Genomic DNA, 25,076 nt, shown 5'->3' on the forward strand with positions numbered 1-25,076 from the left:
CAAGTCATTTGTGATTATTGGTACCACATCTTAGAAGTCTGTGCCAAGTACCCTGGGAGCTGCCTTGATCCTTATTCCTTTCACAGAAGCAAATGTCGATTCTTTTAAGGTTTGATTTTCTTGTTGTTCATTAAAAAGTCATGTTTTCAATGGTTAAATGTTTTCCAAAACATGATGCTCAGTATTAAGTGAAGAGTAAGGCTCCCTTGGACAGGGTTCTAACATGGCTTGGTGCTAAGAACAGGGACCCTTTATAGCTAGGTACATGTCATTGCTGTTATGATGGCAGTAAACCGGGCAGGTGATGTTATAAGAGATAATGGGAACTGCAGGTGCTGGAGATGAGAAAGTGTGGAGCTGGATGAACACAGCAGGCCAAGCAGCATCTTAGGAACACAAAAGCTGACGTTTCAGTCCTAGACTCTTCAACAGAAAAAGGGGATGGTGAGAGGATTGTGAAATAAATAGGGAGAGGGGGGAGGCAGACTGAAGATGGATAGAGAAGATAATGTGAGAGAGCAGCAATACATTTATGTAAGTGATATTTTATCTCCAATGAAGAATCGTCCAGGCCATGTGCCCCCAGGCATTGCTCAGTTTCCTTTCTCTCCTCCTTCAGTATTGTGAATGGGCTATTCATGTTGGTGGTGGGCCCTTTTACCCCAGGTGAGCATACCATGGCACAAGCAGAATCACAGATGTATACATAATGAGATGAGTAGTGGAGAATTGTGTGGGATAGATCATGACAGCTCACACAGAGAGAAATGCTGCATGAAAAACCCCAAAACTGCCTTCCAGATGACTTTTAAGTTAGCCCAATGAATTCCCAGCTGACAGTGGGAAGAAGCTTACCCAGACAACAAGGAGGCATGATCAGAAAATCACTGAGGAAGTCAGTTGCAGGAATGTGGAGCCACAACTGAAAGATGTTCATTTGAACAAGAATGGCTCAGCATTTTATGTTGGTATGTTTTTCACTTCCCACAGAGGCAGCAAGTAGGAAGGTGAAGTCTTCCCTGAGGAGTTCCACTCCAAGTATGCACCACTTTCCTCCAGTTCATTGTACTTCTCAATGGGACTGGCAAGACAGTTGGATTCTCAGTGGTCAGTGGGAGTAATGGAGACAGCTAGAACCGTGATGAGTTTGTCAGAGGATACAGCTGTGCTTACCTGAACCCAGATGTTCAGCCTTGGGAGCAATCGAGGAAGTGGATAATTCTTCAGCATTGACTGATAACATCTGATATTCTCTTGTATTGTGTGCCGACTATCTTCAAAATGTCAGTGATTGTATTGCATTGTGTTAGGTGATGTGTCTGCCTCAACTGAATGGCTGGATAACTATGGAATCAGTGAGAGGTGGGTGTGAGGCAGGCACCAGTGGTGGTTTTAAGAGGGTGAGGAGGAGTATCTCTATGTTAGGTATGGGTCCTATACAGCAAGGAGTACTGATTAATGAGCTATGAGATGTGATGCTTTGATCATTGAGAAAGATTGTTGGAGCAGTGAGTAGGAGATAACATATCAAAATACATTCACTGACACTGATCACCAACATAGGATCAATAACATTCTAGTGAGATTGTTGTGGGGTCTGCAGGCCCAGACACTGGAAACTAATATCCCAGATCCCCAGTCCCTTCTGAGGATGGCCCACTTGCCCTGCAGAAACATGGGATCATGTTTCCGATAAAACTCCAGTACTAAGGTCTTCAACTCTGACTCACTTGTCCTAAAGTGTGCTCTGCCCTGGTATTCCATTTTATTTGTTTACAACTGTAGCAATATTATTTTGTATCATCCTCCTTTAATTCGGTGTTGTTTCCTTTTGGTGGGCGGAGGGGGGTGGTGTCGACTTCTTCAAGAACAGAAGAGTTGCTCCCCCATTTGCTCTTGGAATTAGGTGCTTAATTTCCTTTTGTGGCAGTCAGGAGCATGAGAGCCACTAGGCCTAAGTATTCAAGTAAAAGGGAGACAGTTAACACCTATCTTGTGCTGCTCATCACCATTTCAATAATTCGGGCGACTCTCAAACGATAGCCATCATGCCCCAAAAGCACACTCTACCTTCTAGCCCATAATGTTTTGCTTCAAATACTTGCTGATTTAAGGCCAATGCTTGTTTTCTCAGAAACATGGAGAAATATCAAAAGTCCTGGAACATACGTGGTTATGGAAAGAAAGAGTGAGAGACAGACAGTCTCATTCTCACTATCAGTGGGAATTGTTTTGGCTTCCTCTTGCAGAGGAACTGTGCTGCTCTGCTGTTTAGTGCAGACACAAAACCATGAAGTTTGTCATAGTTGTTAGCAGGGGAATAGCTTTCATTCAAAGATTTCTTGCACAGTAAGTCAACCTCATGGTAGTCAGTCAAAATATTTCCCTAAAGGGCTGAGAAGCCAAACAGGCAGCACACCTGTCTCTGCACTATCCTGAACAGTTTTCCTCTTAGATCAAGAGGCAGACATTATGGGGAATGAAAGTAGGTTGCACAGATATTACTGTTGGTACAAGTGCAAAGGATTTTTGAGCAAATGAATAGGTGCTGCAGAGGGCATACATAATTAGTGGTATCTGGGGTTGAAGAGGATGAGAGCAAATAGGAAACATATTGCAGGTAATAATGAGTGGTAGAGCACAAGCTTTGACGGGTGCAATTGCAGAGATAGCGTGAGGTAATAGGCAGAAGATAGTGGAACTTACCCCCTGGTGGAGTGGAGGATATTGACCTTTCTCCGATAGTGCTGGACACTTCTCTAATGAGTTGACATACCTTTTAATGTGGATGGCAATATTGGAGCAGTCTGGCATGGTCTGACCTTGTGTTGTCCACAATGTCTGACATTGGCATCACCCCATCCAGCTTTAGGACCCTGCCTGCCCACTAAGGTACTGATGTATCCCTATCTGCCATGTCCAGAGTAAATGGCAGCAACTGTGCAGGACAACAGACGGCCAGCACTTGCTAAAGTGCACAACAGGCTTTGATAGACGGTGCAGGTGTTTGGGATGCCATGAACTCCACGATAGCCAATAAGTGGCAAGTTGTTTCTGGAATGGTGTGTGGTAAGATGGATGGAAATTGGATATGAGGGGCACCATAGGCAAGGTGGGTCATTAATGAGGCATGCTGGATGAGATAGGGTGAGAAATCCTCCAAATTACAATGCAACTTGGACTGAGCCAAAACAAAAACATATGATTCAACCCATACACATGCAATGCACTGAATGCTGCTAATTTTTATTGTCCAATTTGAAGACAGACAGATAATCCTGCAAATAAACAATAAGCTTGCAAACTTCCTATAAATCAGGAACCTGCAATATACATATGAATTTAAACTTTCAGTTAAATCGGCAGTCTCAATGTAAAAGTAAACATCTCAGGATAACATAATGAGAGTTGTGCAAAATATGTTTTGCCGTTTATTTGTCATGGTATGGAGCATTTGGCACTTTTGGCTTCTACTCACTTTACATTCCAAAAAGAAGTTTTATTTGCAAAAATATGCATATGACTTGTTTGATTTGGATTCTGGAAAATGTTATGGAGAAAAGTCAAATAAAGACTTAAGACTGAGTATTAAAGTTGCCAGTTAATATTCTAGATGATCCCGTGGCAAAACACACATTCAAGACACATCTAAATCTGCTAAAAATATTCCCTGGAAATGTATAAATGGATTCTGGATTAGTTGGAATTGCTGTGCCATAAAAAATAATGACAAATAAATTGTGACAGGCAGCTACACAAAGTAAACTGCGGTGGGCATTTATGTCAAACTTAATGAGAACTTAAAAATACAACTTTAAATCTAACAATCAGCAGGAGCACATGTAGTCATCCTCTACATATGGAAGTTCAATAGTTGCAGTATGGTTTATGGATAATGTATGTCATATGCTTGTATAGTTTTGTAATCCATAAATACAGGTGGTACTTGACCATATGAATACATATTTATAAGAAACAAAGTCCGAAATGATAATGACTAATGTGAAATCACAAATCATTTAAAAGACAAATCAGATCTGTCATGGTACTATTTTCAAGCGTTAGTGTGTGTATTCCCAGGATGTCCCTTTACATTATTTACTGATAAATGTTAAGTATTTTATTCTCAAAGATGAAGCTTTTTCTATGAAGATGTTTTAATTCCTCTCTGCACCCATCTTTGCAGAAATGCTGTTAACTATTTAAAACAGTATTTTGTGAAACTGACGGATGTTCTAACTTTACCAGTATACACCTGAATACCAGGAGTGTTTTTCTGAATCACATATTATTACAGATCAACAAGAAGGATAAAACATTTAACAAGCATTTATACTGGCGGCAGATATTGCAACAAAAAGTGCAATGCCTGACAGACAGACAGATGCAGAGATAATGGGAACTGCAGATGCTGGAGTATCCAAGATAACAAAGTGCGGGGCTGGATGAGCACAGCAGGCCAAGCAGCATCTCAGGAGCACAAAAGCTGACATTTTGGGCCCAGACCCTTCATCAGAAAAGGGGGATGGGGAGAGGGAACTGGAATAAATAGGTAGATAGGGGGAGGTGGACTGAGGATACAAAGAGGAGAAGATAGGTGCAGAGGAGAGTATGGGTGGCGAGGTAAAGAGGGGATAGGTCAGTCCAGGGAGGATGGACAGGTCAAGGGGGTGGGACGTGGGTAATAGGTGGGAAATGGAGGAGCGGCTTGAGGTGGGAGGAGGGGATAGGTGAGAGGAAGAACATCACAAAACCAGCACAGCTTGTACCCGCCTCCCTAACCTGTTCTTCCTCTCACCTATCCAAGCCTCCCACCTCAAGCCGCACCTCCATTTCCTACCTACTAACCTCATCCCACCCCCTTGACCTGGACTCCCTGGACTGACCTATCCCCTCCCTACCTCACCACCTATACTCTCCTCTGCACCTATCTTCTCCTCCATGTATCTTCAATCCGCTTCCCCCTCTCTCCCTATTTATTTCAGAATCCTCTCCCCATCCCCCTTTTCTGATGAAGGGTCTAGGCCCAAAACATCAGCTTTTGTGCTCCTGAGATGCTGCTTGGCCTGCTGTGTTCAACAAGCTCCACACTTTAGACAGACAGATGCAAGTTGCATTGTCGAAAATCACAGGCAGGGCATTGGAAGGGATATTGGGCTTATGCTCAGGCAATTTTCTTTTCACTCATGCTGTAGGTGATGGGGGTGGTGGGATAGGGCTGGAGGGGTGCTAATGGGTGGGTGGTGTGGGGATGGTGGGAATATGGTGGTCAAGAGCAGAAAATACATTCCAACTTTTGTTTGGAAGTGATCAATTGGGATCTTGTCAGCAAAGCATTAAAGTCCTGGCAAACAGATCATTAGGTTGAGAATTGACTTCATCAAAAGGTGCACGCTGAACAAAAGAGATCTAATATTTTTAATAATATGAATTACAAACGTAGGATAATGTAAATATTAACACAAATTATCTCTCAATTAAAGTCTAGAGCAATTTTATGTGTATTTAATTATTCAGAAATTCTTCTATTTAAACTGGTGCAATTGTAAAAAGTTGTTCAGTTGTTCTTCTTCATCATCAAGGAGTGGTGCCCCCTCTGGAATTGAACGGAGAGAGAAGTTGCTTCGTTTGCGATATCTAATAAACTGTGCAGTAATCTGTAGGATGCTTATTAAGGGTACAACAGGAAGATCTGTGATCAGCAGCCTATAAGCTTGGTGAAAAGATTGTGAAACAGATAATGTGAAGATATGATCAGAACTATGCACTATTTTGACATGTAAAACATAACTCCACACAGAATGATATAAACCTGTTGCAGAAATTAACATGTTGACCACAGCAGCAATGTGAATGAAATGAAATAGCTCAGAAAATACATTTTAACCTTAATTGTTTTCATAAGTGATTGCATTTTGATTTTATACTTTCCTCATTATGCCAGCAGTGTTTAATATTACATCATACATGCAATGTACAAAAAGTCAAGCAGTTCTAATATAGTTATGTCATTATCCAAGAATGTTGATGATGGGCTGGGTAAAACATGATCTGTATAAAGAAAGGGTATTGTAATATACATGGATATATTGTATATATAGGTGACTCCAATTTATGGACACCTGATTTACAAATGCTCGTACTTATGAATGAGATTCTATACAGGAAAATTCTATCATTAATTTTAATGATCTGATGAACATTTCCTGTATTTACAAACAGTTATTTTACATTGTCTTCCATTGTGTTCTGACTTGCATACAAATCAACTTGTAAACATACTCAAGAATGGTACCCATACACAATTGAGGGACTGCCCGTATTAGGGAAAAGGTGAGGCTAAGAGCATATGACATGGGAATAGCCAAGATGGAGAGTGGGAGCATTTGAAAAGGACAATATGTCTGTGACAGCAAGGAAGGAAAATTACTAAATGCGAACATAGCATAAGAAAGGGCAGCAGGCTAAGTTAATAAATACAGTAAATATTAATTAGCTATTACATAAATTAGAAAAAGCATTGGTATGAAGACTAAAACATGTCAGCTATGTTGAGTAAACAATAAACCTTATTGAAATGATAAACAATGTTACACGAGGATGCCAGGGTACACGGTGTGCTACAGTTGCAGCATTTGGGAGATTAGAGAGAGCAGCACAATCTGAGAGTTTTGAAATAAAACTCCACATTGTGAATAGTTTCAGTTCAGAATTGTCTTACTGGAGTCTAATGTGCAGACATTCTGGGACATCAAAGAGGACGCAAGTAACTTGGACATTCAAGCAAATCACACTCATTCAGTGAGACAGTGATATGATTCTGGTTTAGTGGTCAGGCACATTGACTGAGAGTCAAGCAGATGAGGGAATCCCAGATACAATAGTGAAGGAACCTTGACTTTTACCCTTATCAAACAAACACAAGGTTCCTTCTGGCTGTGTGAATGAGGGAAAGGTCTGCAAGGTAGTGACAATGACTGTGGTACAAGAGGCCATTCAAGCTGAGGTGAAGAAAGGAAAGATTCAAAGGTAGAGACAGTAGTCACAGGGATGGCAACAGTTCTCTACAGCAGTGACTGAAGTTGCAAAGGTTGTGTTACCTGTCCAGTGCTAAGATTATGGCTATCTCCTTGCACATGGAGAAGAACTTAGCAGTGAGAGGGGAGGATCCATTTGTTGTGGTTTATTTAGAAACTAACAATGTTAGTTCACCTGGAATGAGGTGCCACTGACAGGAATTTGAGAAGTTACGGTTGAAATTAAAATGCACAATCCCAAAGATAATCATCTCTGGATTGATATCTGTACTATGTGCAAATTCGCATCGGGATAAATAGATTAGAAGATTAAATGGGGGCAGAGGGAAGTATTCCTGGGGCACTGGAAATGGAGAAAGAGAAAGCTGTTCTGTTGGGATGGGCTTCATTTAATCATTGCTGGGAATAGTCTCCTGTTAAATCACAGAACTAAGGGAACAGGACATCAAACAAAGGAAAGACCTGGAGTGGTGGGGTAAGTTAGGAGGACTCAGGAAAGGATAAAATCATAAACGTCAAGAGATTTGACAAGACTGTAGAGCAGAGTGGTAATTTGGCTATAAATAAGCTCAGTGGGTAAGGAAAAGACAGAAAGCAAAGTAATCAGTTCAGTGCATTTGTGATTAAGACAATTTAAGGAAAATGTAGAGTAAAAGTTAAAGCTAAAGGAATTATAGCTCACTGCATAAAGCATTGAAACAAATTTTATTCATAATTGCACAGAAAGAAATTAAGGACTTTGAACTAACAGACATCTAGTTGAAGAATCACGAGGTTATCACTAAATAAATATTGAAGGATACCTGCTCTTTAGAAGGATCAGGTAACGTTGAAATAAAGGAGTGGCACTCCTGAAAGCAAAGGATGGGATAAAGACAAAAGAGGGAGAAAATAACTCCAAAAAATCAATGTGGAAAATCACTTTGGGTGGAACTAATAGACGATAAATGACAGAAATCAATAGTGTGAATAATTTACAAGCTCCTAAAGGTATTGTAGTGAAAGGCAGACTATAAATAAAAGAGGTTAGAGGCCCAAGTAACAATTGTAAAACATTGATCTCAGGAGACGTGAATTTTCATACAGACTAGGAAAACCAAGTCTGCAGTAATAGTGTAATGGACAAGCCTGTGGAATGCATTTAATTCAGTTTTCTAAACTAGAGTGTCAACAACCAGCTAGGGAACAAACTAATATAGATGCAATCAGATAATAGCCAGCTGTTGACTACTGCTACAATTTCTTGGGTTCTTATAAATTTTTCATCAAGCTTGAGGGTGGTTTAGATAAGAAACTAAAGCAATAAAGCTCAGCAGAACAAACTACCCAGGTATGAGTTAGTCAAAACAGATTGGAAAACGAGATTAAAAGATAAAACAGTAGATAGCCAATGGCAAATATTTAAAGAATTCATTTATAATTTGCAATGGTTATAAATTTCCTTCAGAGATGAAAGCCCCAGTGGAGAAATGGTCCGTCACATGTCAATAAGAGAAATTAAAGATAGAATTAGATTATAGTAGCGGCTTAATATGTCGTCAAAAGGGAGAAAAAGCCCAAGGATGAGAGGACGTCTGAGAAATTGAAAACCGAGAAGGAAAATTTGAGAGTGAACAAGCATGAGATATAAAAACAGATTGCTTAAGCTTGTAAAAGTCTGTAAAAAGGAGAGATTAGCCAAATTAAAGGTGGGCACCTTAAAGACAGTCATGGGAGAGATTATAATTGGAAATAAGGAAACAGCAGAGCCACTGGGTTGTATTTTTCCAAGATTTGGATAAGTGACAATTCCACAGAATCCTGAAAAAGGGTAATACCTGAAACATTGACTTCTCCTTTCCTCTGGATGCTACCTCCTTGCTGTGTTCTTCCAGCCTCCTGTTTGTCTACCTTGGTTTCCAGCATCTGCAGTTTTTTAGTCTCAAACCACCTTCTGTGCTCTGTATTGGTAAGTACTACCATCTTTTCTCTGCTATCTCACACTCACTAATTCCACTACTCCAGCCAAAGCTCATTGTCTACTGCGCTCATATCGCACGCAGCATCTTCCCTCAGCAGCTCTCCCCTACCTCATTCCCCACCAAACCTATAACTTTTCCTTAACTCTTCATTTCCTACCCAATCACTCAGGACATCTCACCACTTTTTCCCTTCCTGAACCAGCACTAACAGCTGTGCCAGCAACTTCCCTTTCACTCAATCCCTCCCTTTATCTCATTGTAGGACAAACAGCCAAAGAGGGCTGAGAGAGCCCAAGCAGGTGATGGAGCAGCTAGCATTCATTCCTCAACCATATGAGGAAAGGTTCCCTGACCTTGTGAGAGAGGATACAGACTGATCCTGCGGGTTTGCTGAGACCTCCACGTCCTCGCAGCCAAGTAACACTCAATGTGATGTGATCTGCTACAATGATCTTCCATTACCACTGCTGTAAACTTACTTTAACATGCTCAAGCTTCCACACCTTTAACTCATTCCCTCTCATCATCTGCAGGCACCAGTGACATCAAAACAACCATGTCTCACAAGAGACCCACCTGTCTGGCAGAAGCTCCTCTCCACCCTATGAGGGAACAGCCACAAACCACCAAAGGAAGCACCAGAAAGGTCACCCCTTGTATCCTCCACCAGCTCAGACATTTGCACCTCAGTGGACACTTTAACTACATTAGAGCCAGAAGCACATTCTGGTGAACACATTGCTGCTATATCTCTGCTGCTGCCTGAGGAAGAAACATCCAAGGTCACATATTCTCAGAGGACTGCCCAAGACTAGCAACAAACTCAGTCCCAGCCATGAGACAATCCCATACAGCCACTCAACTGTTCATTGCCGACAGCCATGACAAGGTCCCTGGCTTTCTGCGTGTTCTAAAAAGCAAGGCATGACAAAAATGCTGAGCGTCTGTAAGTTCAGAATTGAAGCAATAATGTGCCTAAAAGGCAAAGGAAGGCAGAGATGCTGTAAGCATCCAGTTAGGTGTAAAGTGAGTTAGTGCTGAGAAAGCAAGACGACAGCCTAATGATACATCCTGTTCCAATGCATGAGATGATTGCCTTTCCCCGGGCACAAAAACCCCGGCAGCAGCATTGCAACACAAGATATTAGTGAACTGCAAAGTCTAGTACGGAGGAAGTGAACTTGTATTACACTTTTGCCTGAGATGAGTCATGATGAAGTGGTGAAGCTGGTACTTTGCCAATGCCAATCTCTGTGGTCAGAGGATGCAGGTAATCATTTTCATGGAGCATGCTTCAGATATCAGGCAATGATGGGCAAGATAAAGGCTCAGAGGAGACAATGACAATGTAACCAATCTGACTTTGATGTCGGAATTGGCACCAGTTAATTTCTCTCCCTTGCCTGAGTATATAGCAACTTGCATATAAATGAGGTGAGATGAGGCAGAAATGAGATGTTAATTCATGCAAATTGGTCCCGACTCGCCTGTGAGAATGTCACCCTAGGTATTAAAACTGTAAATGGAAATGTTGAGCTTTTATTTCTTGATATGAGAATCTAATTTCTCATTCTTGCGGCATTTTCCCAACTTGCTCACCATTTCACATGGCCTTGAGAGGCTGGGATCATCCTACCCATTAAACAAATATTTAGGGGAGAGCATTAAATCTGTGTAAAGATGAAGTGAGGATGTTATTTAATTAGGCAGATCAGTGGCAGGTGAGGACCCTACCAGCCCCCAACTCTTCCAATCAAGCCTGTGGCCAGAAGGCCCATACATGCATTTTGACCTTGTATTAATTAAGGCCCTTAAGTGGACAATTAATGCCCAATCCTACCAAGGCTTGTGTTAAAAGGGCTGTTTCTGGTCTCTAAGGAGGGTCCCTTGTTTAAAGGTGTTCCTTTGATCTAGGGACTCAGCACTAGGTAAAGGCTTCACTGAGTGCTACACTGTGCCCATACTGCTGACACCCCTACATCCTCTCTGTTGCAACCCCTATCCACTAAAATATTTCCCATCACAACTCAGCTGAATCCAGGGGTTCCATGGAGATCTGGAAACCATGTGAGTGTCTGTTCCACAGCAGCCACTGCCTCTCCAGCAGTGCTGCTGAGCAAAATAACACTCTCTAATTGGCTGACAGTGCTCAGTAAGTAGGACTTCCTATGCCCATGGTCTGAAACCGGTGGAAGACCCACCAGTGACCTCTCAGCTATCTGATTAGCGTTTAATACCAGTGGGTGCTGTGAGAAGGAGATGACACAAAGTACTGCCAGCTCTTTGGATGGGAGTCGAGACCCCTCTGCGTTTTTCTTTCACATAAAAGACACAAAGACATTCTGACTATAATCGTGAATCAAGGAATTGTGAGTAAGGAGAAAGTAAGTACAGAAATATAAATTGGTTAGCCTAATAACATTAGCAGAGGAAACAGATAAAGATGAGATTGGTATCAGTGCACCTAAAAATTGCAACATGACTGGGCACTGTTAACATGTATTTATGAAAGGGACATTGTGCTTAGCAGATCTGTTAGAGCTTTTTGAGGTTGCAACTAATAGGGCAGACAAGGGGGACGTAATAGATACATATTCAAATTTTCAAAAAACATTCAATAAGGTGCCACGTAAGAGGTTATAACATAAAATTAATGTTCATCAAATTGGAGAAATATACTGGATCTAGGAATAATCAACAAACAAAAAACAGTCAAAATAAGTGGATAACAATCAGTTTCGGAGACATTAACAAGTGAGCTACTGCAAGACCAGAATTTGGGCTTAAACTGTTTATAACTGAGATTAATGATTTAGATTAGGAACCACATACAAAAATATCCACTGTCTGCTGAGGATGAAAATTTAAATGGGAAAGCATGTTATGAGAAGGATAGAGTAACATGCAAAAGATTTAGGTAGGTTGAGTAATTGGACAAGAGTATGGCAGGTAGAATTTCAGAGATGTTTTCTCAACTTCACTCCCAGATCAGCATCTGCTTCTCAGTACTTTTATGTTCTAACATTCCCCACCTCTTGTGTCATTTAAATTCCATCACTTTCACTGACTGTTTCACAATTCAATGTGCATAAGTGCAAATTGCAAATCTATTTCAAAAGTGCATGGCTCGGAATTAAAATGCTCTGGAATCTTCAAAAAGTTCAACATTTCTTAATGGTCTGAACATGTGGCAATCAAAACTCAAACCCCTTCCAAAAGAAAAATTAGATTTTCTCTCTTGCCATTTAAGCTAGCCCCTAATATAACTAAAAGAAATGCATGATTATTGCAACAGTTAACATTGAAAAGGATACAAAGAAATCCACCAATAGTAGCCCAAAGCTACCTATTAGCCAGGCCAGATGATGGAGGATGTATTTTTTGGCTGATACATTATTTTCCGGCACTTTTACTGCCACACTCAGTCCGTATGTCATATTACCCACCATTGCCAGTGCAAACAGCAAATAGGAAGTACCTTCTGTGGATTTCCTTTGGAACTGCAACGATCAGAATATACAAACCATGCCTTTGTTTAATACAGTGAACCTGTAGTCTAGCCACTGACACAGATAAGGACTACTTTAAATATTAAATATTAAAATTGTTGCAATTGAACCCCTCTGGCAAGTCAAATTTGCATATTGCAGATCAATTATTGTATAATATCACCTGTCAGATCAAGCCAAAGATCTTTGACCAATTGCAGTAACATGGATTTCAACAAGTTCAGTCCTCTTCGGTCCATAAATGGAAATCTTTGTAATTCATAAAGTGCTGACTACATGGACAATAAAGATGTTGTTTCTATGTTAGCAAATTCCAAGTTTGTAATTTGAATTCTTGAGCTTCTCATTTGAGGGAACTAATAAGTAAATATCCGTTGTGTTCTCTGGCAACACCATGTTGACAAATACAGGAAGAAACATAAAGAAAGGAAACACTGTTTTTCTGATATTGAACAGTAATATCCTAACTTTTACAAACCAAAATCCAAAGGCTCAATAAATTACTCACATTTTTGTACAGCTGAGGAAAACGAGAGCCAAGATAAAATATGCAGGACATGTAGCCACTGATGTAACCCAAGAACTCAACAATGTCAAAAGTACCCTGAAAAACAGTAAAACAAAACTTTCACACAAAATCTGTGATAAAATTGAAGAACTAGAAACAACATAACATTATATTTGTTCGCAGTTAATTTTTTTACTTATCACAAACCCTTTCTCTTGGATGACTCCTATTATGGTGGGATATTCTCAACAAATGTAATATAGTCATCATTGCAATCGCACACAACAGAACCCAGCAAACACAGAACCACTTCAAGAGGGAATTTGCTGAAAGACAAAAATACACCAGGGCTTATAAAGGTTGAAAACAAAGATGTCCATAATATAGCAGTTGAGTAGACGTAAAATACACACAGAAAGAAGAAAACAAGAATGTTGCATTGTTGTTCTGTTGGAAGAAAAAGCTTTTAACCTATCAACAACATTTAACCTATTAATATATGGAATGTGGGAAGTAACTAATCTGATGGCCATCTTAAAGAAGTACAAATGCCACTGATCAAAACACTCCTGTGCTAAGGCCGATACGATGTCCAAAGACACAGTGCAGATGTAGTCTCGGGATATATGAGTATGAACGACATTACTATTGAACCTCTGCAAGACAGGTCAGATCTTTGACATGGACACTACCATCACACATGAGAACACCATTCACCACATGGATGGAAGACACTCATGCAGCTCGGCCATCATTGTCTATTCTCATACGATGCAGGCAAAGATGCCCCAAGGCATGGTATATTGGTGAAACCATGCAGACTCTATGACAACAGTTGAACAGACACTGCGCAACAATCGCCAAACAGGGATGATTCCTCCCAGCAGTCAAGGGCATTCCACCTCGGATCTTTGGGTAAACATCCTCCAAGTCGGAATTTGGGATACACAACAACACAGAGTCACTCAGCAGAGGCTGACAGACAAATTCGGTACCCATGAGGACAGCCTCAGTCGGGCTCTCGGGTTCGGGTCTCACAACAGGTGACCCCACCACACTATACACTCTCTCTCTCTCTCTCTCTCTCTCTCTCTCTCTCTCTCTCTCTCTCTCTCTCTCTCTCTCTCTCTCTCTCTCTCTCTCTCTCACACACACACACACACACACACACACACACACACACACTCATATAGGTTCTCTCTCTTACACGCACTGTCTCTCAAGCATACACGAACACACACTCTCTCTCCCCTACATACACACACACACAAAGACTCGCACATACTCACCCTACCTCACACACAAAAACGGTCTCTCTCCCACACATGCACAGACAAACTCTGTCTCTCCCCCAACACATGCAATCTCTCTCTTCCACACACACACACACACTCTGTCTCTCACACACCCTCTCTCACTCCCCCATCAACACTCACTTTCTCTCTCTCCACATCCCACACACACACACAATCTCCCCCCTGAATACACACACACTCTCTCTCCCACATACCCTCTCCATCTCCCCCCTTACAACATGCACGCACGCACTCTGCAACCCCCCCAACACACACATTGTCTCCCTCCTCACACACACACGCACTCACTCTCTCACCCCCTCACACACAAGCATATGTTTACTTTCTCTCTCTCTCCCACTATCATACACACTCTCTCGTGCCCTCACTCTCACACACACAAATCACTCTCTCAATCCCGTTCTCTCTTCCCCCCCATATGCACACACACTCTCTCTCCCCCCAACATACTCGCACATACTCACTCTTTCTCTCCCCCCCTCACTCACTCTCTCTCTTCCCCCCTGCTACATATGCACACACATTCACTCTCTGTCCCTTTCTCCACACACACACAAACACACACAGACTCTGTCTCTCTCACATACTCTCTCTCTCTCTCTCTCTCTCTCTCTCTCCCCCATGCACACAGACACAGATACACACACTCTCTCTCTCTCTCTCCCAGGCACACGCACACACACATACACACTTAAATCTATGGGGTGAATCTGTACTTGCAGATACATTCTATTTTGTCCCAAAAGCACACAATAAATAGCCAATCAATGTGGCGTTTTAAAAATTCCCACTTTATAAGCAAAATCAGTCTGATGCCAAAGCAAAACACAAACTGATTCTAAACTAGGCCACACACCCAACATGCATTGTTTGACCTAAAATGTCACCGCTTCTTTACACAGATAAAACCTTTAGTTCTCTTGAGACACTGGCTTGAAATGAATTCAGAGATTTACATACACATGTTAATCAATTAAACCTTCTACCTGATTAAAGATCTGACAGCATCTTAGGTTTGTTTAATACATCCTCATCAGTTGTGTAACCCTTTGAACTTTTACTTATAAATTCAGTGTGTTATGCCACCTCTGTCACTAACACCTAAAGAAGGAGCGAGGCTCCAAAAGATTGTGTTTTCAAATAAACCTGTTGGACTATAACCTGGGGTAAGATTTATGACCTTGTCCACCTTAGTCCAACATTGCCACCGCCACGTCATCCCGAGACTATTCGCAGCACACTGGCCTCAGCTCTATCTCTTCTTTACTTTCACCGAGTCTCCATGACATCATCACAGTGGATGGTGTTACTATAATCCAACTACTAACTTTTACAAAACATTTTAGAACCTGTTGTAACAACTCCCCCAAACATTTGTTCTTTATCATTATGAGACTGATATGCATTTGTTTACATATTTACATTATCTACCACCTCTTCTCTCTCCCTACATCTTTGCCTTTAAAATGTATTCTCTTTGGACTCGGAAGAGTGGCAGCTTATTGACTTGCTGTTTCTGATTGTCTCAAGTCTGTGCTCTCTCTTGAACTGGAAAGACTTTAATTTCTTACATTTCTTACATGGAAGACACTTGTCATGACCACAATTGATGGTAATATTGGACAAGTCAGATTTAAAAATGAAACTGGTCTTTACTTTTTATATCTACAGTTGGCTAATATGGTGATTAGTCACTGAAACATATTCACATGAGGATGCAGATGTTCTTTAACAACAGAACTTAAGTTTATTTCACAAAAAGAAACGATGTACATATATAAAAGTTTCAATGTGCTTCTCAACACCATCTGTTAAACTAAATCCTACGAAAGTAACACCCCTGTCTCAGTTGTTTTTTAAGTCTCTACTTAACTGACATTTACCAGTTTCCTTCCCCCAGACTGTTAAGACTTGGTTTTTATGATTCGTTTCCAGGGTCACTGGCACGAATCTCTCACAATTCTGACATCCTAAACGTTAATCGGTTATAAAACAACTTGAATACATTGATACAAACTGCTTCTCCTGATGTGACTTGATTTACGTGCTAAGAGAAACTGTCCTGTCTTCTGACTTGGACTCTGGGTTCTTCTGAACTAAAACTTTGAATCTTTTGATTTGAAACCAAAACTAAACCAATTGCCTTCATGTGTTTATTCTGCCTGTCATAAACTCAAGGAGATAAACATTTTATCCATTAACACTGCAGGGATTCTCTTGGGTATTTCACTCCATCCACATGCTTTCTTGGAATAGATATATTTAGGTCACTGTCCAAATGAGTTTCTGACATTTTTTAAACACAAAACCTGACTGAACTGATCTACATATGTCTGCATCTATTTTGAAATTCAAATACAAAAGCACTAAAAATAAATTCCACTTTACATCACATTTCAGCAGAGTTCCTATATACTTTACAGTTATCAGTGTGCTCCTTGCTGAAGCAGGCATTTTTTAAAAAATAAAACTTGGGTCTTTGGTCATTGTTAATCCTTTCTTAATGGTTATCTTCATGGAGTTGTATGCACCGCATCTTCAATTTAAGTCAGTGGAATTTGATTCTCATTCCACCTGTAGACATGTGCTTAAGTAGATGAACTTAACAGTTCAACTTTTTCATTACTTGTGAGTTTTCTCCTGTCTACTCAGTGATTGAATTATTCATGAAACCAGCTAGTTCACTTGCAGAATTCTGGTATGTGGAGATTCATTCTTGCTTGATGTGATACCCTTCGTTTTTGGGAATTTTTCTTTTGCAAGGCGGCGATGTCAGACATTTTGGTTGAACTTGTTCCTTCTTAATCACATCAGCAACCTAACAACAGGCTTGACATTATCATACATGGTAGTCCATGCCCCTCTGATGAAGGGTCTAGGCCCGAAACGTCAGCTTTTCTGCCCCTGAGATGCTGCTTGGCCTGCTGTGTTCATCCAGCTTCACACTTTATTATCCTGGTAGTCCACTGTGCTGTGTTGCAATCTGGCTCCATTTAGCTCCAAATGCTTCCGATGATCTGTGTTGTGCAGGTGGTGTAAATGTTGCCTCTTTGTATGCACTTAACTATGAATTTAGTTGCAATTTGGAATCTGAACATTCTTCAGTTTTGAAAGCAATGGAAAACATATCAGCTAAACCACTAAAATTACCTCTGCACATCTCAGTTATAGTAGGAAATAAATGTTTAATTGCAATACAACTAACCTTAGGACATCCTGTATTTTTCACTTGGCATGGGCTTAACCAGTCAAGTGAAATTTTCTGTCAGCTTTTTATACAGCTTTTGTTGTTTAATGTCTTCTACCATTTGAATGAGATTGTTGTCAATATGACATCTTCAACCTAGGAGCAAAACTTTGAAGTCCATAACCCTTTTCTAAGTTTGGGCTTCTGAGGAAGGATCACCAGAACTGAAACGTTAACTTTGTTTCTTCCTTCACAGATGCCGCTGCCAGGCCTGCTGAGCTTTTCGAGTAACTTTGTTTTTGTTCCTGATTTACAGCATCTGCAGTTCTTTTGGTTTTTATTTAGTATTTAGCCCTTTTCTAAGTGTTTGAATTTCCTACTTTGGAGATGCGCCCAGACCATGTTGCTGGATTTCTGTTGCTGTAAGCAGAGTTTTGTCAACCAAGACTCTCGATCTGACAATGCCGTGACACTCTCTCTCCTGTGTAACTTGAAATTTTGAGATGTTCATAGATATACATGACTGTGTGCCAAAATATCTGGTCTACGTAACTGATTTCCCTTGGGAAAAATTTTGAATTTATCTTCTACTGGAAACTAGTTTTACTCTGATTAAAAATTTCATCAAATAGCTCTTCAGTCTTTTGCTCTACTGAGGCTGTGTCCTGTTTAGGCAGATTTCTGGAATTGACCGATTTTCTTATAACAAAAGCATCTGGTGTAAAAGCTGGGCACTAATTATACCATGAGGTTTCTTTGTTTCATTGTGTTGAAACAAACTTTTCTTAATTGTTGTCTGTCCTACCTTCTGCACTGGTTTACTTGATTTTATATCTTAAGAAATGAATAGATTCCATTGATCTCCTGTGTCAAATTTTATCTTCTCCTCTTCGGAGTGAGCTGTTTTGCTTCACTCACCATCTCAATGACTTTCTCTAACATGGGGCCTTCCTTGAACTGGAATAAATTTGAGAAAAACTCATCAATACACCCATCAACAATTCAGTCTCTTTTGAATTCAAGTAACTATAGTCACATCTCGCCACTAAACTGTGGAGTCATACAGCACAGAAGCAGGCCCTTTGGTCCAACTTGTCCACACTGACCAGGCACCCCAATCTGACCTGATCCCACTTGCCAGCATTTGGCCCATTTCCCTCTAAACCTTTCCTAATATATCCATCCAAGTATCATTTAAATGTTGTAAGTGTGTCCACCTTCACCACTTCCCATGGCAGCTGGTTCCATACATACCCCACCCTCTGCATGAAGAAGTTACATCTCAGGTCCTTTGTAAATCTTTCCTCCTCACCTTAAACCTAAGCCCTCTAGTTTTGGATAACCCATCCCAGAAAAAAGACTGTGGCTATTTGCATTATCCACGCTCCTCATTATTTTACAAACCTCCATAAGGTCACCTCTCAGCCTCCGATGCTCCAGGGAAAGTAGCTCCAGCTCTATGTAGCCTCTCCCTATAGGCAAACCCTGCATACCCAGCAAGATCATTGGAAATCTTTTTCAGTACCCTCTCAAGTTTAACCACATCTTTCCTATCGAAGAGTGACCAGAAGTGTACGCAGTACTCTAAAGGTGACCTCACCTGTACAGCTAAAACATGACATCCCTATTCCTAATCTCAATGTTCTGACCAATGAAGGCAAGCACACCAAACGCCTTCTTCACCATCCTTCTCTGTGCGATTCCACTTTCAAGGAATTATGTATCTGCACCCATAGGTTTCTTTGTTCGACTAAACGCCCGAGGACCCTACCATTTACTGTATAATTCTTGTCCTGTTTGTCTTACCAAAACACAACACCTCACATTTATCAAAAGTGAACTTCATCTGCCACTCTTCAGCCCATTGGCCCATCTGATCATGGTCCCAGGTAACAAAGTGTGGAGCTGGATGAACACAGCAGGCCAAGCAGCATCTTAGGAGCACAAAAGCTGACGTTTCGGGTCTAGTCCCTTCATCAGAGAAGGGGATGGGGAGAGGATTCTGAAATAAATAGGGAGAGAGGGGGACGTGGACCGAAGATGGATAGAGAAGATAGGTGGAGAGGAGAGTATGGGTGGGGAGGTAGGGATGGCATAGGTCAGTCCGGGGAGGACAGACAGGTCAAGGGGGTGGGATGAGGTCAGTAGGTAGGAAATGGAGGGGCGGCTTGAGGTGAGAGGAGGAGATAGGTGAGAGGAAGAACAGGTTAGGGAGGCGGGGACGAGCGGGGCTGGTTTTGGGATGCAGGAGGCATTGCAGGAGGCCCAGCATGGACATGTCGTCTAAGAAATGGGAGGGGGAATTGAAATGGCTCGTAACTGGGAGGTGCAGTTGTTTATTGCAAACCGAGCGGAGGTGTTCTGCAAAGCGGTCCCCAAACCTCCGCTTGGTTTCCCCAATGTAGAGGAGGCCACAATGGGTACAGCAGATGCAGTATACCACATTGGCAGATGTGCAGGTGAACGTCAGCTTGATGTGGAAAGTCATCTTGGGGCCTGGGACCGGGGTGAGGGAGGAGGTGTAGGGGGAATGTGTAGCACTTCCTGCAGTTGCAGGGGCAAGTGCTGGGTGTGGTGGGGTTGGAGGGGAGTGTGGAGCAGACAAGGGAGTAACAGAGAGAGTGGTCCCTCCGGAAAGCAGACAAGGGTGGGGTAGGAAAAATGTCTTTGGTGGTGGGGTCAGATTGTAGATAGCGGAAGTATCGGAGGATGATGCGTTGTATCCATGCAGTGCCACAAGGATGCCACCCGAAGGTTGCAAGAACAGCAACTCATATTCCGCTTGGGAACCATGCAGCCCAATGGTATCAATGTGGATGTCACAAACTTCAAAATCTCCCCTCCTCCTACTGCATCCCAAAACCAGCCCAGCTCGTCCCCGCCTTCCTAACCTGTTCTTCCTCTCACCTATCATCTCCTCCCACCTCAAGCCACACCTCCATTTCCCACCTACTGACCTCATCCTGCCCCCTTGACCTGTCCGTCCTCCCTGGACTGGCCTATCCCCCCCCTACCTCCCCACCCATACTCTCCTCTCCACCTATCTTCTCCTCTATCCATCTGCGGTCCACCTCCCTCTCTCTCTCCCTATTTATTTCAGAATCCTCTCCCCATCCCCCTTTTCTGATGAAGGGTCTAGGCCTGCTGTGCTCATCCAGCTCCACACTTTATTATCTCGGATTATCCAGCATCTGCAGTTCCCATTACCTCTCATCAAGGTCCCATTTTACTTTGAGATAATCTTCTTCATTGTCCACTTCATCATCTATTTTGGTGTCATTTTTAATTATTGAGCATTAACAGAAATCATGTATGGATTTACCTGGATGTGGCATTCTTTTAATGGATCTAACTCTTTCAAGAATTTTATTACTTATGTTGAAATAATTGTCAAAGGTTTTCAAACTCTCTTTGAATTTCTTTGAAGTTGCAAGTCATTCTCAATGAGCAATAAAATCTGGTATACTACTGCTTGTGTATTTGTTCAGCTTCTGTCTTACTTCACAGTTTCAAAGTTTTCTATTCCTGATGAACTATCTTCTTCAGAAGTTCAATTTTGTGTTCTATTCAGATCATCTCTGAAATGTGATTTTCCTCGAATACTATCCATTTGCAATAGATATCATGCTTCTTAATGTGGTCAGGCAATTTATCTTCCCTGAAGTTCTATTTTAATCTTTAGTAACAGCAATTCTTCTGAGCTTTGCTACTGTTCTAGAACATTTTCCCATACCTTGTGACTGTAACAAAGGTTTTCTAGCCTTCTGTGGTCAAAAAGGAAGATTTCCTGCGCTTTGGAACCTCAGTTGGATTCCAGCTGCATTCTCTTTTCCTTCCAAAACCTTTTTATGTTAGATCAAATTGCATTTTTCTTTATATTCCCCAATATTTTGCAGCTATTAGGTGGCTTGGTTAGTAATATCCGAAGCTCTCCTCTCCCAGAATATATCATTTTCTTTCATTCCCTTCTTGGTTTAATTTTTCCAGCACTGCCTTCTGCAGCATGTATGCTATAATGGTGACACCCAAACATAGCTGCTATTTACTCTCCCTTCAGCCTCAATTATTGAACGTCTAGGGTTTCTGCATTGTGAGGAATTTTGGTTTTGATGCCTTACAACTCAGAGTTACAACCACTCCCACAGGCCATGACCTCATAATGCAGCCAGTATGTAACTGCAAGTTTCTTCTGCTCCTATTCCTGTTCTACACAATAAGGTCGAAGTGGGAGTGTTCACCAATGTTGGACATTTTTCAACGCCATTTGCGACTCAGATACTGAAGTAGTCCATGTCCAAATACAGAAAGATGTGGATAATATCCAAGCTAAAGCTGAAAAGAAGCAAGGTAACATTTGTGCCACACAAATACAATGACCATTTCCATTAAGAGAGAATCTAACCACTCTCCCTTGAGATTCAATGGTATTGCCATCATTGAAACACTCACTGCCAACATCCTTGGGGTTAGCACTGGCCAGAAATTGAATGTGACTAACCGTACAAATACAGTCACTATGAACGCATATCAGAGGCTAGGAAAACTACACTGAGTAACTGACCTTCTGAGCACTGAAGCCTGCCCACCATCTAAAAAACACAAGGATGACGGTATACTCCACACTTGTCTGGATGACTGCAGCAACCAACAACACTTGAGAAATTTGACACCAGCCAAGCCAAAACTGTATACATGATTGGCACCACATCCACACTCCATCACTGACACTCATCTACAAGATGGACTGAAGAAAATCATCAAAGCTCCTCAAACAGCACATTCCCAACTCACAACCGCTTCCATCTAGAAAGACGAGGACAGCAGAGGCATAAGAGTACCATCACCTGTACGTTCCCCTTTATGCTAATCACCATCCTGATTTGGAAATATATCACTGTTCCTTCAGTGTTGTTGGGTCAAAATCCTGGAATTCCCTGTGTAACAGCATGGTGGGCCTACAGCACATGAACTGCAGTGGTTCAAGAAGGCAACTCACCACCACCTTCTTAAGGGCAATTAGGGATAGACAATAAATGATAACCCAGCCAGCAACGCTCACAGCCCATGGAGAGAATTTTAAAAATCTACTTTCAAGGAATGTTGACGGTATGTGTTGTTGTCAGCAATCAGGTTTTTCTCTTGAAGCTTACCAGATCACCAGCAAGGACTTTGCTTTTTTTTTGAAGCCCTAATTTTTCATTTCTTCTAGCTGACACCCTTTTGAAACAATGCTGGTTAACACCGCTCACTATGTTGTGGCAGTGACCCATCGTTGCCACCATATTGTAAATGGTTCCTTCAAGCCCAAAATGGTCTAACGTGAATTGGAATATTCATCTTGGAGGCTTTCCAACATATGTTACTACCATGTTGAAAAATGACAAGATGTTATGTTGCTCTTGGTGTTAGGCAAAGAACGGTTCTATTAATCAGGGTTTTCACGTAGTGCACCATAACAATTTTTAGCCTCTAGCTTCACTCTGGCAGCAACAGTTCATTAGGTGGAATGAGGAAATATATTTATGGCTGTGATCTTTGACTTTCAATAAAGTGTTGCTAGTGCCATATTTGTGTTTCTTTTCCATTTCCCTCAAGCTATGTAGAGGGTTATTGCTCACTGTTGGCTTTAGACGTGGTTCACAGCTAGATTTCAAATATGGCGCTGGCAGTTCGAATCCCAGCACTACGTACTTCCATTGCTCTTCACGGTCAGAAACCACATGACACCAGGTTATAGTCCAACAGGTTTATTTGAAAACACAAGCTTTTGGAGCCACAGTCCTCTTCAGGTGTTAGTAGTGAGGTAGTGTTGGGCACTGAATTTGTAACTAAACAGTTTGTTTAGCACATCCTTATTAATGGTATGAATCTTTGATCTTTCCCAATTCCTTCACCTCAGCCGCATCTGCTCCTGAGGTGAGACATTCCACTCTCGCACATCCCAGATGCCCTCGTTTTTCAAGGACCGCAACTTCCCCTCCACAGTGGTTTAAAACGCCCTCGACTGTGTCTCTTGCGTTTCTCGCAACTCATCCCTCACACCCCCTCCCCGCAATAACAACCAAAACAGAATCCCCCTCATACTCACATAACACCCCACCAACATCTGGATCCAACGCATCATCCTCTGACACTTCCGCCATCTGCAACCTCACCCCACTACCAAAGAAAGTTTTCCCTCCACACCCTTGTCTGCTTTCTGAAGGGACCACTCTCTCTGTGACTCCCTTGTCCACTCCATACTCCCCACCAGCCCCGGCACTTTTCCCTGCAATGGCAGGAAGTGCTACACCTGCCCCTACACCTCCCACCTAATCCCCATCCCAGGCCCCGAAAAGACCTTCCACATCAAACAGATGTTCTCCAGGACATCTGCTAATGCGCTATACTGTATCCACTGTTCCTGATGTAGAGGAGGCCATGTCGGGGAAACCAAGCGGAAGTTTGGGGACCGCTTTGCAGAACACCTACACTCGGTTTGTGACAAATAACTGCACCTCCCAGTCGCGAACCATTTCAACGCCCCCCTCCCATTCCTCAGACACCACGTCCATGCTGGGCCTCCTGCAGTGCCACAACGATGCCACCTGAAGGTTGCAGGAACAGCACCTCATATTTCACTTGGGAGCCCTGCAGCCCAATGGTATCAATGTGGACTTCACAAGCTTCAAAATCTCCGCTCTCCCGACCACATCCCAAAAAGAGCCCAGCTTGTCCTCGCCTTCCTAACCGGTCCTTCCTCCCACCTATCCCCACCTCCTACCTCAACCCCCGCCCCATCTCCTACCTACCAGCCTCATCCCACCTCCTTGACCTGTCCATCCTCCCTGGACTGACACATCCCCTCTGTAATTTCCCACCTACACTCACCTTTACTGGCTCCACCCCCACCTCTTTGACCTGTCTCCTCTTCACCTATCTTCTCCTTTATCCATCTTCTATCCACCTCCCCCTGTCTACTTATTTATTTCAGAATCTCCTTCCTTTCCCCCATTTCTGAAGAAGGGTCTAGACCGGAAGTGTCAGCTTTCCAGCTCCTCTGATGCTGCTTGGCCTGCTGTGTTCATCCAGCTCTATACCTTGTTATCTCACATTCTCCAGGATCTGCAGTTTGTACTATCTTTGTAACAAAAATGCCTGACCTTGATTTAGCACAGCATTCTGTGGCATATCATGTTGGCAATATTCAACTACATGGCTACATAACATGGTATGTGCAAAATATATGATCCACCCTCAGGAAACAAAAAGGTTCCCAACTTTTTGTTAAATTCAGCATTAAACTTTTAACAATGTATTTGAAAGATTACGTATATAGAAATTCAGTTACTTTAATAGTTAACAGTTAATAAAGCAGAAACACAGTAAAGTCATGATGAAATTCTTATCAGTATATATATTTAAACACAATGACAGTGTGACTGGTAAGGCCTGTATCTATTGGCTAGCCCCAATTGTCCTTGGGGAAGCTGGTGGCTCATTGGCTTCTTGAACTGCTGCATTTCATTTGGTGTTGATGTATTTGCAGTGCTATTTGAATTTTGGTCTCGCAACAATG

General features: G+C 41.9%; 1 protein-coding gene across 5 annotated transcripts in view; it reads right to left on the bottom strand.

The window, feature by feature from the left end:
* Positions 1–5,052: 5,052 nt before the first annotated feature.
* Positions 5,053–25,076, bottom strand: part of LOC125457831 (lysosomal amino acid transporter 1 homolog) — a 71,472-nt gene continuing 51,448 nt past the window's right edge. For all 5 annotated transcript variants that reach the window (XM_059651077.1, XM_059651080.1, XM_059651076.1 and 2 more), the window contains 4 exons: positions 13,223–13,341; positions 13,016–13,111; positions 12,313–12,498; positions 5,053–5,657 (listed from right to left, as the gene is read on the bottom strand). In XM_059651077.1, the coding sequence (XP_059507060.1) occupies positions 5,526–5,657; positions 12,313–12,498; positions 13,016–13,111; positions 13,223–13,341 (533 nt within the window). In that variant the 3' untranslated portion in view covers positions 5,053–5,525. The remainder of the gene's footprint in view (positions 5,658–12,312; positions 12,499–13,015; positions 13,112–13,222; positions 13,342–25,076) is intronic.

Source organism: Stegostoma tigrinum, chromosome 14, assembly GCF_030684315.1.
Source record: "Stegostoma tigrinum isolate sSteTig4 chromosome 14, sSteTig4.hap1, whole genome shotgun sequence".
Lineage (NCBI taxonomy): Eukaryota > Metazoa > Chordata > Chondrichthyes > Orectolobiformes > Stegostomatidae > Stegostoma > Stegostoma tigrinum.